General features: G+C 47.3%; 2 protein-coding genes and 1 long non-coding RNA gene across 4 annotated transcripts in view; 1 reads left to right on the forward strand and 2 right to left on the reverse strand.

The window, feature by feature from the left end:
- Nucleotides 1–10,697, reverse strand: part of PSMD1 (proteasome 26S subunit, non-ATPase 1) — a 64,405-nt gene extending 53,708 nt beyond the window's left edge. Inside the window, exons 1-10 of the mRNA XM_064385543.1 lie at nt 10,540–10,697; nt 8,660–8,703; nt 7,614–7,687; nt 7,198–7,367; nt 6,163–6,368; nt 4,781–4,924; nt 3,821–4,047; nt 2,373–2,436; nt 1,431–1,559; nt 329–417 (exon numbers count right to left, since the gene is read on the reverse strand). Coding sequence (XP_064241613.1) covers nt 329–417; nt 1,431–1,559; nt 2,373–2,436; nt 3,821–4,047; nt 4,781–4,924; nt 6,163–6,368; nt 7,198–7,367; nt 7,614–7,687; nt 8,660–8,703; nt 10,540–10,555 — 1,163 coding nt within the window. The 5' untranslated portion in view covers nt 10,556–10,697. The remainder of the gene's footprint in view (nt 1–328; nt 418–1,430; nt 1,560–2,372; nt 2,437–3,820; nt 4,048–4,780; nt 4,925–6,162; nt 6,369–7,197; nt 7,368–7,613; nt 7,688–8,659; nt 8,704–10,539) is intronic.
- A 244-nt stretch (nt 10,698–10,941) lies between these two features.
- Nucleotides 10,942–14,553, forward strand: LOC135278785 (uncharacterized). The gene is made up of 2 exons (XR_010346194.1): nt 10,942–11,228; nt 13,535–14,553. It is a non-coding gene; the product is annotated as an uncharacterized LOC135278785 (long non-coding RNA).
- Nucleotides 11,526–16,601, reverse strand: C11H2orf72 (chromosome 11 C2orf72 homolog). Of its 2 annotated transcripts, XM_064385575.1 has the most exons (3): nt 16,037–16,601; nt 13,488–13,604; nt 11,526–12,285 (listed from the first exon to the last, which is right to left on the reverse strand). In XM_064385575.1, exons 1-3 carry the CDS (start codon nt 16,599–16,601, stop codon nt 12,197–12,199), a joined length of 771 nt encoding a protein of 256 aa, XP_064241645.1. In that variant the 3' UTR covers nt 11,526–12,196. The 2 variants fall into 2 exon arrangements, with proteins under 2 accessions (XP_064241645.1, XP_064241644.1); XM_064385574.1 differs by having other exon boundaries at nt 11,526–13,604.
- Nucleotides 16,602–17,842: the final 1,241 nt, after the last annotated feature.

Raw genomic sequence — 17,842 nt, forward strand, 5'->3', positions numbered from 1 at the left:
ACTCTGCTAAAGTCCCTTGTAAGGTCAGCCCTAGCATTTCCCCTACAACAGTCATTCAGTACTGTCAGTCTCTACCATAAGAAGATACATCTCAGAAACTCTCTAACTGGTAAACAGAGAGAAGAGAAATTCCAGACCTTCACCCTCCAAGCTGTTCATATAGTTAGCAGTTAAACAAAGCCAGTTTGTGAGAATAGAGAAAAGGAAACAATTCTCTAACACCATCAGAGTTCTGCAGTTACCAATCTGGACCTATCAAGTTAAGAAGGGAGACAATGTTGTTCAAACACCTCTAAATGACATTGCAGCTTCCTTGGCATAGATTTACCTAAGGAACTGGTCACTGGTTGTCCCACAGTGCATAAAGGAGTTTGCAATAACAGTTGCAGTGTGACACACGGAATTCCTTACTGCATCCTGAAAGAACAAGAACAACCAGTAGCATCACTCAGCAGAAGATCTGCCCAAGGTCACTTAACAAGCTTGCCAGTACAGTAGAAAAATGGACTGTAATGATCCTCAATTTAACCAGCAATTTCCCTGTAATCAGCTAATAGATTGCTAATACACTCTAACATATCCTCTAGCCATCTTTCCCATGCAAAATGATCCTTTATGTGAGTTTCTTTCAGAAATGTGATTATTCAAATTGCCACTTAACTGGAGAACCACCCTGCTCTGCTTCCCAGAACTGAGCACTCACAGCGAGTGCTGCTGACGTTCCCAGGCTGTTCCCAGAACTCTGCTGCAGAATCCTGAACACTTCACCAGCAGATGGAAAAGATTTTCCAATACATTTGACATGTCATCTGAAATAGATGAGCCCACTAACAAGCAATTACTTGCCCCTACTACTTTTACTGACAATGTGCATCTTATTTCACAAATAAAAAACTTCTCCTACAGATTCTAGTAAGTATTTAAGAGTCTAGTTTACCTGTAAGTTTTCATTTGCCCACCCTTAAGTAACACCTTCTAAAACAAAACCAGTTACTCCATTCACTAACTCTGTCTACATTACAGTATCTGATTGGTTTTGCCTCCCACATGGAAATATTGGTTTTTTACTACATATCAGGATTTCCTTGCCAAGCTGAAGGGCTTACCTAACATCTCAACCAAGATACCAACATACTGTAACCCATAGTCCTGGCTGACTCCTCCCTTCCCAACCAGCAGCATTTGCAATGGATCTGACAGAGATCTGGAGGGTAAATTTTGCCCATCTTACTGAACAGATGAAAAAAAAAACCACCAAAAAAAAAAAGTGAGAAAAAGATGAGTTTCTATAACTAATAAAAAAAAAAAACTAATTAAAATATCAACATGCTAATAGCAGGCTATCATTAAAAACAATAGCAGCATGGTCAAAAGCAACACAGGATGGATCAGATAAATCCAAGACAACCATATTTAACAAAGTCTCTTACCTTTGTGTTTTTGAGGATCATGAGATCTGTATTGTTGTTTCGTATTAAAAACTGCAGATGTAACTCGATGGCCATTTCCCCACTTAAAATTTTAATCATTTTTGAGATCTGGTCCTTAGGCTCTGGGTTCTACACACACAAGCAAAAAGGGAAAAAAAATCCATGGGAACCCAACTATGACTCTACTAAAATACAATTCAAGAGAAACCACTCTGGTATGTCCCCTTCACCATATTCCAAAACCTATCAGGTTTTAGGCCTAAGAAGACATTGTTTCTGTCCTTGGTGCACAAGCCCAAACCTCCCAGAAATCAAATATTTTGTGCACAGCAGTGCAGGTGGAGAAGAGACTCCTCAAAAAGAAATGTATTCTTTCATTGAAAGCAAAACAATCTGGGAGACATCTGACATTCTGCAAACTGCTGTTTGGCATTACAGAGACACTAAGTCTCCTGCCAGAGGCAAACCTTTTATAAATGAACCTGTATTTCCATGGAAAAGAAACCATGTTACATCAGCATCCCTTCCTGCCTCTCCTGCAGAACAGCATCAGTTCTACCCAACCAGAACTACAGTTGGGTTTTTGAAAGAAGGAAGAGGTTTTCAGCAGCAGTTAAATTTCAGACCCTTTCTTTAGGGATGAGTTAATTGTTTCAATATCAAAAAGCAAATACATGGACCAGATCTTTCTGTCTCCTTTTTCAGAACTCAGTAATTCCTACTGAACCCTGACCATTTCCCACTCTCACACAGCTTTCAGTATCTGAACTGCTGGACATTAAGCCAGATTTTTAGCCCTCAGAGATCATCGGTCACCTTTTCTCCAAGCACACAGAAAAGGAATTCCATTCTTTATTAGCCAAACCAATTTAGAAATCCTAGACATCCAAAGAGAACACATAAGAAAAACTAAATAAGGTCTGTTTCAGAAATAGCACTCACAACTTCTGCAGATCTCCCTGCTGCACAAGTGCTTCCTGGTTTCTCTTCTGCTTCCATAGCATCACTGAAATAAAATAAAAATGAAAAATGCATCACTTGCAAAAAGTCAGGAACTGTAATTATGGCTGAACATTGTCCTGAAGGAGTAACCTGGGATTTGAAGATGATGACTGGAAAAGAGGACTTTGACAGAACAAGGGCTCACTATCTGGAGCTCACTGCTGCACAGAAAACTCCTCCTCCACTCAATTTTCAGGGAACTTGAAGGCAAAGGCCTGGAAAACCCTACTCTCTTATTCCACCTACAGAGACAACAAAAATAAAGGTGCTTGTAGGGAAGCACAGACATAGGTGAGAAAACAAGGTCAACAAACAAGGCATCAAGGATAATTATATCCTCCCCTAGAAGCCTTCTGCTTGTCACTATTAGCATGGATCCTAGAGTGTTGACACAGAAATGAAACACATTAAGCTGTTGTTAGCACCTTGTTCTAATGCTTCACAGGCTGACATAAATTACTCTGTGTCTTTCCTTTTATTTCAATGGAAAAGAAGAGAGGAAGAGGAAAATTCTTGCCATGCCTGTGTCACTGATTCAAAAGTATAAACACTCAGCTCCACAGCTGCAAAACCCCTTTGTTCAGTCAGCCTGGATCTAGGTGGGATTCTCCACCACACACTATCAAAGAGTGCTGGGAGCAGGCTGTGCACAGACATGAGAGCTCTGGTGAAAGTACCAGGAAGCATTCTATTGATTCTGTGATTACAGAGCAGATGGAGAACAAACTTCTTCCATGCTGCCCCTGAGCTGGGCAGCAACCTTAGCACAGGTTGGCCAGTTCTCCCGTAAGTCACCAAAAGAAGAAATAAAGATGACAGAATGGGTAGTGCCAACCTGCATTTTTCTTAAGAGCACCTTCCTGTAGTTAAGATCTATGATACTGACCACTGAACATGTTCTTAAAAACTCAAAGTAGATTTGAAGCAGCTCTTCTGAACTGCAAGTACAAGAGGGTCTGTTGACACCACAGTATCATCTCAGCTCACTCTTCTAACAAGCTGTTATTGAAACCAAACTTGCACATAGCTGTGATGAGCTTTTTCCCTGAACTCCTCCCTTCCTTAGCTCTGCAAGTTGCTGCCAAGACCACATAGAATGAGCAACCCCAAGCAACTCATGCTGTAGCTTAATGAATTATTGCTCATTAGCTGAACCCCAGTATAACTGCTCTGTGCTTATCTCAACTGCAAAGAAAAATCCCCTTAAAAACAAGTGGATTTTGTTAATACACAATTTTGTTTTGAGCAAATGGCATGTCTTGCCTATACTTAAGTAAAGGGGAGTAACTTGATAGCTTGTAAAAAGCATCCATACATGGAACATGAGGCTCCCTTAGAGCAGAACTGGAGCCAAAGAACTCCACCACCTCTCAAGTCCATCTCCTCACCTGTCCTTCTCCGACCCAGGGACAGTGCCTGTGTTGGTGGATCCAGGCACGGAGGCAATGGGAGTTCCAACCGTGCGCAGATTCTGGATGACAGAGGACAGGAACTGCTGGCTCGCACTTTCATACAGGTCAAAGCAGATTTGGTAGGCCATGAGAAGGTTATCATCCTTCACCAATTTTTCCAAGATGTCACTCACAGCCTGTGGGTCATCCAGGAATATCAGGCACTGAGCAGGAGAAATGGAAGAACAGAAAAAAAATAGGAAAAGACATTAGATACTTCAGAATGAGAAAGCAACACCACCCAAGGCCACATTCCAATGCTCTCATCTGCTGCTCCACAGAACACCCCCTTCAAAGAGAGAAAATTTTTCTCTCTTTTATCAAAGACAATAGAAAACTCAGAAGGGTTTTCATAGAAAACCAAGATTTGTCCTACTAGACACAGAAATTCAAAAGCACATTGAAGAAGCACCAGTCATTCTGTAGGGATGTCTCAGCTGAAATGAAACAGGCATAACTCTGAGTCACGTGGCATACCAAGACTGGAAAGATCTGAGAACATCTGAGTAACTTCACAACTGGTTGTCTAAACAGTTTCAGACAATGGCTTACCCAAAAACAAAGCACTGGTAATGTTCTTGTGAGGAATAAATAAAATTCCAAGCTGTGAACCTACCATCTGATACTCCCTACATAGGCTTAAAATATTCTGTCAGAGTTGTCTGTGTCCTCAAACTGCCTTTGAACGGATTTCTTTCTCTATAAATTGACCAAATATGCAATCTTTACATCTCTTTTTCAAGTTGGTCTCACTCTGATATATGTTGGAAGCACGCAACCAGGAAAATATATTTCATTTAACTGAACAAAAGACAGAGAACAGGTAGATGTCACGCCAAATATACCCAAAGAAGTGCAACTTTTTATTATCTTTAAAGATGACTTTGAAAAGTTTACCTGGCACACATTGATGAAGTCTGGTTTCTCCAGATTCATGTAGATTTTAACTAGAACTCTCAAGACTTTGTTACGAAACTGTTTATTCTGCATCAAAGACATACAGAGCTTCAAGCTATAGGCCAGCATCCCAGGAACATCATTCTGAAAGAAAATTCAGGGATATCAAACATCAGACTGACAAGCAGGATTTAGAGAGGAAAATAAAGCTACCCTTTTTCTATTTTCTAAAGCAGACCAAACGTGCATATAAAACTTCACAGTTTCCTTTCCTATTTTCAGAAAAGTTTATATACAGGTGTATTGCAGTTTAAAGAAAAAACACCAGCAAAATCATGCAGGACCAATATTTAATTCAGAAGCTAAAACATGCAAAATATTAACTTATAAGTACAATATCTATCTTCCCTTCACCCTTCTTGTTCAAACAATCAGTTTTGAATCCGGTGAAATTCATTGCACTAACATAAAATGTCAGCAAAACAAACCATGCACCAAGAAAAGATCAAACCTGAGAAAATGATTTGGTTACTAGACCTCAGAAAGGTAATTCAGAATGAGGGATTTATAATGGCAGGTTATTAAATGCATAGGACAACAAGGAGAACAATGAAAGCAAGATGGATGCCTTATGATTATCACTCATACACAGAAATGGGAAACACCTAAACATACATAAAAGTTATAAACTGAAAAGCAGTAAAATTTAAAGGATTCAAGCTGTCTGTCTGGGATATGATTGAGATACTACAGCATAACAAGATTGCACACAACTGCTGAGCTGCTGCAGATGACTCTAGGCCTGCTTCTCTTACTGCCTCCAACAGTAACAAGACTTACCTTAAACCCTCAGTGAAAGACTTTAAAGCCAAGGTGCACCACCTTGGAGTCACTGCAGGCCAAGACTGCACACAGTCACCAAAAATTAGAGCAGCTCACCCACCTACTGGAGTTTCTTCTTTTGTTTGACATGAATAAATCACTTACTCAGCTCTAAGGATCCCTTCCCACAGTGAATTACAGCAGTTGATAGACAACTAAATAAAAGGGCTGTTCTTACATTATACCAGTATTGTATCTCTGCCAGTAGCTGACAGGGAATACCTTAAGAAGAGGGCACATAACCAAGCCTCCTGGGAATATTTTCCCATAAATTTGTGGCTCAAGGATTTCCTAAAAGTAGGGGGGATCTTTCTATATTTGACAGTCCCGTGTGGCTCTGCTTTCTATCAACATGCTGAACTGAAAACCCCAGAGTTTTATCTTTTGTTCTGTTCACACAAAACAGGGCAAGTTCCACAGCAACATGGATCTTGCACTTGACTTCTGGGTCCATACCTGGAAAAGCCTAGCTACAGGCACCTCCTGTCTCTTGCACATACCGACTCAAGGATGGTTTTCTCAAAGATGTCCAGCCTGCGCGTCTCCAGAGCGATGCCGATGGCCTGCTTGTACTTGTGGTCATCCAAGCACCGCTGGAACATTTTGTTCACTATCCCTTCCAGCCTCTCGTCCACGGGTTTCTTCTCCCCTTCTGGCAGCTCTGCATTCTCCACACACTGCTTGGTATAGTGGTCGATACATTTTGCTGAAGAGATAATGAACAGATATGGGGGGAAAAGTCAAGTTCCCAGATTTTTGCAGTTTTGTACAGGTGAAGAGACCAGCATGTGCATGAACATTTTCTACAGAAGTACAGTATGGGAAATTACACATTTGTGTAATCATATATAGATAATAGTGGAAAACACTTATCTCCTAACCAATTCTGATTTTAGTGCTGAAAACAAGTAGGTATTTTAAAAATTAAACCAATGATATGATCTTTTCTCAAAGTGTCATGTTAAATAAATGAGAAAACAGCAGTAGGAGACTTCCTAGCTCCACTGCAAACACCAGCTGGGGGGACTGAAAGCCAGCCCAGCTCCATCATATCCTGTAAAAAGCAAGTGACTCCAGCAGATGAGATTTTTAAAAGGCATTGAAATTATACCTGCAGTCAACTGCTGACTTGCCATCTTGTTGTGGGTGGATAAACACAACTGTCCCTCTCAATTAGGTGTGCAGCTGCACTTACCAGTCAATTACTTCCAAAGTCATGCTGAAACTGATAACATCAGCACACAGGTGAGAGAAAGGACAATAAACAACCAAAGCAATCTTATTAGGAATTCACTATAGAATAAGGGTTAAGAATAAGGGAAAAGAACTCCAGAGCTCCAAAGTCAGCTCCATTACAGAATCCCAAAATATAAGAAAGTACAAATAAACTGGGTAAAATTAGCTGCAGCATCGGTTTACATGAGCACAGAGACAGCAAGAAGAATACAGAGAAAAAAGCTAAACCAAGTAAAATTTCAAAGTTACAGCAGCTGGGACAACACAAGAGCTTTTCCTGTGCAGCAACAGTTCTTTACCGATGATCGTCTCCACGTATTCCGAGTTGTCGTTGACATTGAAGAGGTCACCAGCTCCCAGGGCATAGTTCAGGGATTCCTCAAAGGCTCCCAGGTGGTAAAAAACTTTAGAAGCAACCAGAGCAGCAAACTGGCGGCTCCGAAACCCTTCGTCTTCATAGAGAACTTCACTGCAGAGGAGGGAGAGAAGAGCATCAGCTCTGGGTGCTCAGATCTTGTTAAGGACAAACAACCCAAGTACAAGCTTGACTGAACTTGAATCTTTGGGACCACAGCTCCAACCCCACAACCACACACATCAGAGATTTCTAGGAAATATGGAGCTACATGCTGTATTAACCATTGTCAAGAAACCAGAACTACAGCCACTTCATATCCCATGTTCTTTTTAAGCACTATTAAGTGTCTTCTCTTACATTTTGTCCACTGACTCAGAGATTTCTGCCCAGAAGTCATTCACAACAGCATTCAACTTGTGAAGAGCAAACTCCTAAAAAAACCAAAAAAGTAAAATTATATTATATTAAAAATGCATTTACCACCTTTCCCCAGTAAAAATGAAGTACATTCTACGATGAATATCATGAACACTGACCCATTTCAACAGGAAATTCTATTTTAAAAGATCTTTGCAAGCATTCACTAATCTTTGCAAGTCCTTTGCAAATAAAGAGCTGTTCACTTCACAGGTAAGACAACTCTAGCATTCCCTTCCATGGCCTCTCTCTGATGTGTCTGACAGATGAAATTGTGACAACCTTTGTGCAGCACATGGAATCAACCTGTGGCCTGCAGCAGCCAACTCTATTGATCTGCATGGACAGAGTACTTCAGATGATAAACAAACCACAATCAGCCCACTTGTAATCAGCTCACAGCAAAATCAGGGATCATTCAGATCCATTACTACCTATGTGTGCATCCAAGAAGAACAATTAGGGAATTACAAATATTGAAAAGTGCATGTTCCAAACCACCACTCTGAGTGTTGATGTTCTGTGGATTCCTACCCTCTGTGCCCTGGAAAGTTTCTGTTGCTGTTTTCTTCTTCTTGTACTATTACTGTGATTTGTTTCCAAGTGAAAACTGTAACTGATTTTGTTCTACATTGGTTAAATTATTCTAAAAACCTGAGCTGTTCTTCAGCTTTGAATTTTACATAGTCAAAATGCAGCCCCTGGAACAATTTTAAGTAACAAAGCCCCATTACTACCAGAGAGATGGGAGCTTTCATCAATAGAGAATTTTGCATTTGAAGCTCCTTTTGATCCATGCTCAAAACAATGAAGTTTTCAATCTGTTATCATTTATTCAAGCCCTTTCTTTTAGCTTTCAGGCTAGACACAGTTTGGTGCCCACCTGCTGCTGCCTAACCATAAATTACTGAGATCTGCTCCTTTTTTATTTTAAGCTCTCCACATAATGCATTTGCTGTTATTTGCTCTCATATGTAAGAGCTTACCTTGAGCTGTGGCTCTTCTTCATCCAGAAGAGAGATAATTCCAGCTGCAAAACAAAATCATGGTTACTTTTGGCTTCTCTGTATCAAAAGTAAGCTTGTCATTTAGTTTAAAACCAACAGAACAGGAAAGAAGGCTGTCTCTGGAATACTGATTTTAAATCTTCAGTACAAAACTTTAAAGGTCAGATTCAATTTTGTATTAAATATAATGTAAAATAGTTCAAAATTTATAACTGGAAAGGTACATTATTTATAAAAGGTGATCCTTCCTAGGGGAAAACAGAATTTTTCCATGCCAAGGAAACTGGCCTCATGGATGAGGTGAGATGTACCTCACAGCTTTGTGCTTTTGACTGCTGATCCTGTCCCAGAACATTTGTGCAGTTACAGAAATACTGTTTAACTGACATGACTGAGGTTCAAGGGATAGGTGGTTTCATTGCCAGACTGCAAAGATGCAATGGAAAGGGCTGGAATATGACCTGATCAAAGTCCAACACAAATCACTGCTTTAAATCTTTAATCTGCTGTACAGCTTCTCTAAATCTGAAAAAACACATGGAACTGGAAAGGCCAGCAAGCCTTGGGAGGGCTGAACTGGGCTCCCAAAAGATCCTGACAAATCTAAAGGAGCAGGTCCAAACCAAAATGTACCAACACAGACTCTGAACAGCACAGAGGGTTAAGATAAAATATGACCAATAATATCATTTGGCTGCAGTGGGAGGCAGAGAAGGCAAACCTCACACAGATGTGTAAGTGGGAGCAGCTCCTGGCAGCTCCATCAGGCACCTTCCCCTCCCTTGGGCAGAGCCTGTGCCCGGTGCTGGCACCACGTCTGAGCCACGAGCAAAGCAGGGGCTGGGAACAGGAGCCCTGGCAGCAGCTCCTGCCTGGAGGCTCCCAGGGACACCTGGGAAGGGAGCAGGGCTGCTCCAGCAAGAAGGGAACCATCTGATCTTCCTGTCAGATATTAACAGGAAGAGTAACACAAACTTTAGTGAAGCATCAGAGAGGGAGGTTTGATGATCTGGAAAGTTTTCTCACAAGAACACATTTATTCCTTTGCCTAATGAAGCTGAGGATCCTCAATCATCAGGAATTGCTCCTAAAGACCAGGTTAACACACATCCATCAGTAACAGGAATTGAAGGAACACCACTCTTGGGCAAAGAAGGAAGATTCAGCAGCCATCCCACTTCCAGCTCCTTCCAGCTGTTTCCTGCATCTCTGCACCAAACGTTTGCTTTGGGATTTAATTATTTTTATTATTATTTAAAATAAGTTCCTGCATTTACCTGATCTGTCAGGAGAATGCAATCTCACTCCTACACACCACCTACATACCCCACTCCCACACACCCTTTTTACATTTTTTAAACGCCTCTAAAATTAATTCCTACTTTTCCTCAATTAAAATGAAGACTTAAACAAAGGGTTCAGGAAGAGAAAGCTCCCTGGACACTGTCACCCTCTGCTTGGTTTTTCTCGCCAAGCCACAACCAGCCGCATGCTCATCTCGGGCCTGAGTATTTCTGGAAACAATTCCTCTGTTTTTCTCTGCTACCAAGCTCCCAAAAGACGCACGAACACGGCGAAACCTCCAGTCCTCACACGCTGCATCACCCCGGCCTTTCCCCCGGCCAGCTCCCTGCCGCTTTCACACCCAAACGCGCCGATCCCGGACCCCGCACCGGACCGGAGCCCCGGGCGGCACCGCCAGGAGCCGGGCACGGCACCGGCCTCAAGAAGAGCCGCTCGTGCCGGCCCCTCGCTGCCGTCCGGGGTGCGCGGGGCGCGGAGCCCCGTGGCGGTGCTCAGTCACGGCCCTGACTCAGCGAAACCCCGGCGGACCGCGCCGCCCCGCGCCGCCGCCTCACCGGCCGAGGTGATCATGGTGCCGGCCGGCTGCCCTCGGAGGGGGGCTCGGGGAGGTCCGAAGGCTCCGGGGGGGGTCGGGTCGGCTCCGCTCCGGCCCAGCCGCGGTTCCGCCGCCGCCGCCGCTGCCCGGCCCGGAAGTGCAGCCCAGGGCCCCTTCCGGCGGCTCCGCGCTGCGCCCGGGAGAGCTGCCCGAGTGATCGCCTGCGCGGGACGGCGGAGAAACAGGCAGGCGTGAGCGGGGCAGCCCTGCCGCCGGGGGCCTTGCACCGTCGGCCGCCCCTCACGGACACCCGGCACCCCTCACGGACACCCCGGCGCCCCGCGGGCCTCCCGCGGCTCCCCGCAGCCCTCACGGGCTCCCCACCGGCTCCCCACGGCTCCCGCGCCCGCCGAGCGCACACCGCTGCCCGCACGAGCGGGACCGGAGCTGTGAGCTCCCCGCGAGTGACCCCGCCGGTGCCCCCTTTGTGCCGTGCCCGGAGAAGGCTGCTTCCCCCGCCCGGGCAGGCCCGGCATCTGTGAGGGCACAGCGTGTCCCGTGGCAGTGCAAGGAGCAGCGATTTTGTCCCATGGGTTTAACGCATGTGGCACAAGACGGATGGGATGCCCAGGCTGGTGGATTTGCGCCAGGGAAAGTCCAGGAAGAAATACCCAATGAAGGGCTTGAATTCCTCGAGGATGCATAATGGTATCAGTCAGTGAAAGTTATTAATGAAAGTTACTAATGAAAGCTTACCAGACCCCTGCCCGCGATGCCAAGAGGGGCTGCCCCACTCTTGGGCACCAGGGGAGATGTCCTGCCTTCTCCATTGCCCCGCCTGGGCTGCACTCAGTTCTGGTTTCTGCATTTCAGGCACTGGGGTCACTTCCATTCCATCCCTATAGCCAGTTTTTTCAAGCCAAGATAAATAAGAGTTAAGCTATACATAATGTATAACACCATGGCGAACAAATAAGCACATTCCAGTTTGGAAATTAAGTGTCTTTATTCAACAAGCCAGTACTGTCAGTGTCTTTCACGTTATTCTTGCCACTCCGGCTGGGCTGTTGCTGCATTCTTCATGTTACACTGTTACATTCGAGCCTTTTCAGTCGCTGGTGGATCCCAGAGCTCACATTTAGTCCCACTGCAGTCTCCAAGCCACTCTGTTACTTGGCTGGGGGGGGATTGTGTGTTTTGGTTTGGTTTGGTTTGTTCTGTTCTGGTTTGGTTTTTGATCACAAAGAGGGTGGGAACTTCCAAGCACCAATAAAGCAGGAAAACAAGGCAGCAGAATCAGTCTGCCAGGGAGGCCAGCCCCAGCAACCTCAGCAGGGAGCTTTGCTCAGAATCAGAAAACATTTCTCATTCTTCAAACAGGCGGCTGCATTTCACACTCAAAGTCCCAACGTGGGATGTGAGGTACATCCCCAAAGGGCTTCTCAGAGGCCCAGTGTCCAGCTGCAGCTCCAAGTGCCCCGGGGCAGCAGGGAATGGCTCTCTGGCACAGCCCCTCAGTGCTGCTGGCAGCTAAAAACACCCCGACGAGTTCAGCCAGGCAGCTTTTCCCTGGAGCTGTGTGTCCTGGGAGGAGAGGGCCTGCACCAGCTCCTCCTCCCCTTGCTCCAAATCCCTGGGCAGGTCTGGGCTGCGGACTGTGCTGGATGCCAGCAGCTCTAGGTGCCTGTGCCTCCAGCAGCTCCTTCACAGTTCCCATGGGGGGAAAGGCTGGCCAGGGCCACTTCTTCCTCAGGGCCCTGCAGGCCTGCAGGGAGCAGAGAGAGTCAAGGCAGAGCTGAGTGGAAAACCCCTCCTTCCCAGAAAATGCAGATTAAGATGAAAAAAAAGCATGGGCTGAAGCAATTGATATATACTCACAACATAAGCACAGCTGTTTTTCCAAAACTGATTTTCATTTTGTTTTACAAACTTAACATTGCTTCAGCAAATAGAGCAAAGGAGCACAGGGCCTAGCTCCTGGCCTCCTGAAGTCTCAGCAATCTCAAAACAAATTGCATGACTGACAGCAAGATCAGGCACTTCCATTTTCTGACCATGGAGAGTGGGTCTCACAAGCCTCCTATGTCTCACATGTCTCAAAGCTGCATAAATTGGGCATTCATTTCAGTTGTTTTGTCTGACTCTTATGCTCTTTAAGTATTTTTTATATTTAAGAGGCATTTGGACAAGGCCCTTAATAACATCCTTTAAAATCTGGCCAGCCCTGAAGTGGTCAGGCAATTGGGCTAGATGATTATTGTAGGTTCCTTTCAAGGGAAAATATAACATTCTATTCTATTCTAGTTTAGTCTAGTCTAGTTTAGTCTGGTCTAGTCTTTCCTTTTACAGTGAGGGAGCTTTCCCTCCTCTTTGTGCTTCATAGTACAACCTGGATCTCCACACCACAAGCCCTGTAGCCTCCTGCATGAGGCACTCCTGCAAAAAGAAAGTCACTGCTGGGAAGTACAAGCCAAAGTGCCAACCATGCACACAGGCTGAGTGCTATGCTGTGTGTTACCTGAACAATTTCCTTTAGAATCAGGGAGCCCATGGCATACTGCCCTCTCCCTTCTCTCTGCCAGCCCCAAAAGCAAATGTTTTGGGAACACTCCTTCCACCCCTGTTTGCAGAAAACATCACATATCAGGGTGCTAGATGGAGAGTCTAATCAAACATTCAAACAAAATGCAGCTGAGTTCAGCAGTGCTTCCAGGCATGTATTTGGGCACCAGACTCAGTGTGATTTTGTTTAGACAAGCAAAAGGTCAGGAAATGGCAACAAAGCAGATACATGTGCTGGTTGTCTTCAGGTTTGGGCCAAACCACAGCCAGGGAAGCAAGGTCAGCTGCAGAGGTGGAAGTAGCTGGAAGAGGCTACCAGCAAGGGGCTTGGGCACCAGAACCACCAGGGAATCATGAGGAACTTCTGACAATCACAACAGAGTGCAAGGAGGGAGCTGGGCATACCTTCATGAATGTTGTTTTCAGCTTTTGCTTTGTAATCTTTTCTCCAGCTCCTCTGGTTCCAAGAAATGCACTGCAGAAAGGATGGCAACCTCCACCTCTCCCTGTCTTTCATGTCTTCTGAATAAACCAGAGAAGATGAGTTCAGACTGGTAGCAGGTCAGCCCTGCTTCTTCTTCACCTCTCCCTCCATGAGCCTGGCAACAAAACCAGGTCCTATCAACAAAACCAGATCCACTCCACAAAACCCACCACTGGAAAGCACAGAGCAACTGCTGGCAGTCCTTATTTCTGGCTGAAACCACTCTGCTACCCTGGAAATTTGTCTCTGGTGTCAGTTTTTACTTTGCCACCTTGCTGGCAAAACCAACCTGGATGTGGCAGCTGAGATTGAGCAAGAAACCTGTCAGGAGCTCAGCTGGCACACTGAGGCGAGGCTGGGGACTGACACAGTTAGAGAATTCCCACAGAAGGAAGTTTTCCTTTTGCATTGTCGCACAGCATCTACCACATCAGCCTGTTTACTGCTCCCTGCTTTATTAAGCAATTCCTCCCTCCCATGGAGGCCTGCTGGACACAGGGCCTTGCAGCAGCACTCTGAAAACTGCAGCTGTAACTGCTTGCAAATTGCAGGGAGCATGTGGTCAATGTATGGTAATTATTCTAGAAGACAACAAAGTTACTGCAGACTTTCCAGCCATTTTAGTAAAAGACTACAGCAGCCTGTAAAATGCTACAGCAGTGTAATTTTATATGGTCTCCAACAGCAGCAGTTCAGTACCCCCATTGAAATACCATCCAGCCTTTCACCTCCTAATCAGATAACAAATGACAAACCACTTCAGTGTCCTTCACTTTATCGAGCCATTGCGACACTAAAGGGCTCAGTGTCTTTCTGACAGTCAACAAACAAAAAACTGCAGTGCACTGCCTGGGGTGCACTGCCTGAAGTGTTCAACTGCTCTTTGGAGGCACAGCTATGCTTGGGATCCCTCTGTCCAGGTGGAGATTTTGGGAGGCAGAGCTCACAGAAGCAAGGAAAGGAGCTGTCCCTGCCTAAGGTTGAACCCTGAAGGTGATGAGTGTCCTCATTACACACACTGGGACACTTCCATGACTCAGAGCACCAGGCAGAACATCAGAAATGAGTGAGCACACACAAGCAGGCTATAACACCCAATCCAGCTCCTCCTGCTTCTCATTCTCCACAGCCAGCCACAAAAATACAGATACTGAGCCAAGCACCAGCAAAGTGCCAAGGCAGAAAAAGGTATGCAGGGATGATTCTGCAGCTGCTCTCCCACCAGACTGCTGCAAGGAGAACTGGAGGATTCACAGGTGTCTGGGAGCACACCAGAAACTCTTGCAGCAGGAACAATGTGAGGAAGACAAAAGCATGTGAAGGAGAGAAGCTGGAAAGAGCATTGTGTGTGCCTCAGTAGAGAGGTGGCAGAAGACAGCTCTGTGCCCTTGCCACCAGCCACCTCAAAGCTCCTCAACATTCAGATCCAGGATTCTGGGCTGAGCCTATAGAAAGAAGCACCTGAACTGCAGCCAATCATCCCCATGTCCCAGAGACCCCAGGAGGCCCTGTCAGCCCTGTGGTGCTGAAGGCAAGTGGCATGATTCCTCAAGATAAAGCCAGCAAGACAGCAAAACACCCAAGCCCCTGGAAATGCTGGGGAGCAAGGTAAAAGTGGGAAAAAATGAAAGAAGGGAGGAGGAAAGGGAAACAGCCCAAGACAAACAGTGCCAAAGATTAACGTGTTTTATGTGGTAGCTGCAAGAGCAGAGCCTGCCCAGCTGCCCATCACCCCACATTGACACACAAACCCAACTCCCCTTTCACCCCAGGGCAAATGCTGTTCCTCAGGCCTGGCTGACACCCAGCTTTCATCCTGCCATCCTCACACTGACTATCATTTTACACACAAACAACTACTCGCTTTTGTTACTTATTCATTATGCAAAATAAGCACAAACATCCTCCTCCTGCAGGAAGGTCAGGTCCTGCCTGCACCCTGTGGCACAGGCCACATCCCAGTCCTGCTTCCCCCAAGAACACACATCCAAAAAGCATGGGAGGCCACCATGTCATGGATGGCCACAATGTCATGGCTGTCAGCTGCCATATCCCTGTTATCCATGTTTGTCCGCTCTGACTGGCAGGTCTGGGAACCTCACCAGAAAGAGGCAGATCCCATTGGAAAGGCTCTGATCCCACCAGCATGAAAGAGATTTCATTTGGAAAAGGCAGATCTGATTGTGCAAAGATCCCATCAGTAGTGAGTGGTCCAATCCCAATGGGAAAAGCCAGATCCCATTGGGTCAGGAGAAGCTCCCATCAGGAATTGTCAGATCCTAATGGGAAAAGCCTGACCCCTTTGTAGGGGAGATCCCATGAGGAGAGATCAGAAACCATTAGGATGGGGTAGATCTCACTGAGAAGGGGAGGATCCCACAGGAAAACGGAGCAAATCCCACCGTAAAAACCGGGCCCCGGGTGTGGCAGGGAGGGAGGGAGGAAGGAAGGGGTCCCCCAGCCCTGGTACCTGCGGGGTGCTGCAGGGCAGCCCGCAGGGCGCGGCAGGCGGCGGCACGGCAGTCGCCGGGGCTGCCCGGGCTGTACCGGGCCGCCTGCACCGTGCCGGGCGCCGGGAAGTGCCGCCGCAGCGCCGCGTCCAGCACCGCCGCGTCCTCTCCGTCCCCGCCGGGCAGCAGGACGCCCACGACGGCGGGCGGCGGCCCCGCTGGCAGGCGGCCGCACACGTCCCGCACCACCTCCCGCAGGCGAGTTCGCGCCGCGCGGTCCCGCGCCGCGCCGCCGCCGCACAGCACCAGCAGCAGCCGCGCTCCCAGCGCCCTCCGCCCCGCGCCCTGCGCTCGCCGCGCCCGGCACCCCGGCACCGGCCCCGGGCACGCTGCGCAAGGCGCCTCGTCGTCCAGGAGGTCGCGGGCGAAGGCGGCCAGCGCGGGCGCCGCCGGGGCCCCCTCCGCCACCTCGGCCACCAGCAGTACTGCCCGCCGGCCGCCCGCCCGCTCCACCAGCGCCCGCAGCTCCTGCAGGTCCGCCGCCGCCATCCCCCGCCGTGCTCCCTGTCCGGTCCGCATCCGCATGTGCCCCGGCTCCGCACCGCCCACTGGCCCGCACCCGCCCCGCCACTCTGCACCAGCCCCGGCCCCGCGCAGAGCAACACTCCGGGGCAGAGAGGTGAGAGGGTATCAAGGATCCCCCCGCTTCCAGCCTCGTCCTAGACCCGCACAATCCCGCGGGTGAACAGCCCCTGCCTGCTGCCGGGTGAGCACAGCAGAGGCTAGTAAAGAACCCCGGATCTGCCACACGATCAGACTAGAGCCCTCGCACAGGCTGGTCTTCTGACCAATGAGGAGTTGATAAAATTCAGGCAAAAAACTGCACTGTGGAAGGGCTCAAAATGTGAGAAGGGGATGAGGAGAGGCCGTGGTGGCTGCAAAGTAGGACACAGGAGGTTATGACAGAGGAGCAGCTGATCATGCATCCCCAAGGTGTCCCCTATGATGTGGCACCTCAAACCCCAGAGCAGCAATAGAGTGGCCTCTCTGGCATCACATGCACTATGCTGCTGCACAGCCTGGCCAGGCTACAGCCACCCCTGGAAATGATTCTTCTTTGGGAAAAAATTACACCCTCAAAGGACATACCCACCCCACTAGTCACAAGTGCATACCTGAGCTGCAGTCCCCACACCACATGCTGCATTTCTTAGTCCACTTCCCAAGCCAGTGCCCTTTGACTTGCCCTCTGCCATCTCCATGCAAAACACAGCCTGTAGTCACAAGCATCAACATCACTACATCCCATCAAAGCACATCAACTTTCCAGGGATATGTGTGGAGCTTTAGTCAGGGCTTCTGTGCTGGCACTTGTTACACATATCTCTGCCAGCCAAGAGTGAATGAAAGCCATTGTGCCCAGCCACTTGCAGGGGGAAGTTCCAATCCATGGCATGCAGTAAGTACTTCCCCCATGCCATATCAGACCAGGCTCCTCCAAACCAGTAACGTCTTATCGCAAGAACCTGGGAAGGGATAAACAGCTCAAAGGTGTAAACGGCCAGAGTCACCTTGGCCAATTGCTCTCTGAGGATTTTTGGAGCCAAACCATCTCTTGTGGGATGAGTGGAGGAGTCTCTGAGTGTACTGGGTGTGAAAGCAGAAACAAAATCCACATGTCTGTCCTCCATCAGTGATTCCCAACATGCGTGTTAGGATACACTCAGCCACAAATGTGGCTGAGCCATTGTGCCTGCTGCCTGCCCATACTCATGGCCATGTGTCCCCAAAGCCCAGCAGATCAGCAGCCACAGTAGCAGGGCTGT

This window comes from Passer domesticus, chromosome 11 (assembly GCF_036417665.1).
Source record: "Passer domesticus isolate bPasDom1 chromosome 11, bPasDom1.hap1, whole genome shotgun sequence".
In the NCBI taxonomy this organism is placed as follows: domain Eukaryota; kingdom Metazoa; phylum Chordata; class Aves; order Passeriformes; family Passeridae; genus Passer; species Passer domesticus.

Coding starts and splice junctions, on each gene's coding strand:
- C11H2orf72 (XM_064385574.1), bottom strand. CDS start 16,601: ATGCGGATGCGGACCGGACAGGGAGCACGGCGGGGGATGGCGGCGGCG. Junction 13,605..16,036: donor TGCCCTGCAGCACCCCGCAG/GTACCAGGGCTG, acceptor TGGTTTATTCAG/AAGACATGAAAGACAGGGAG.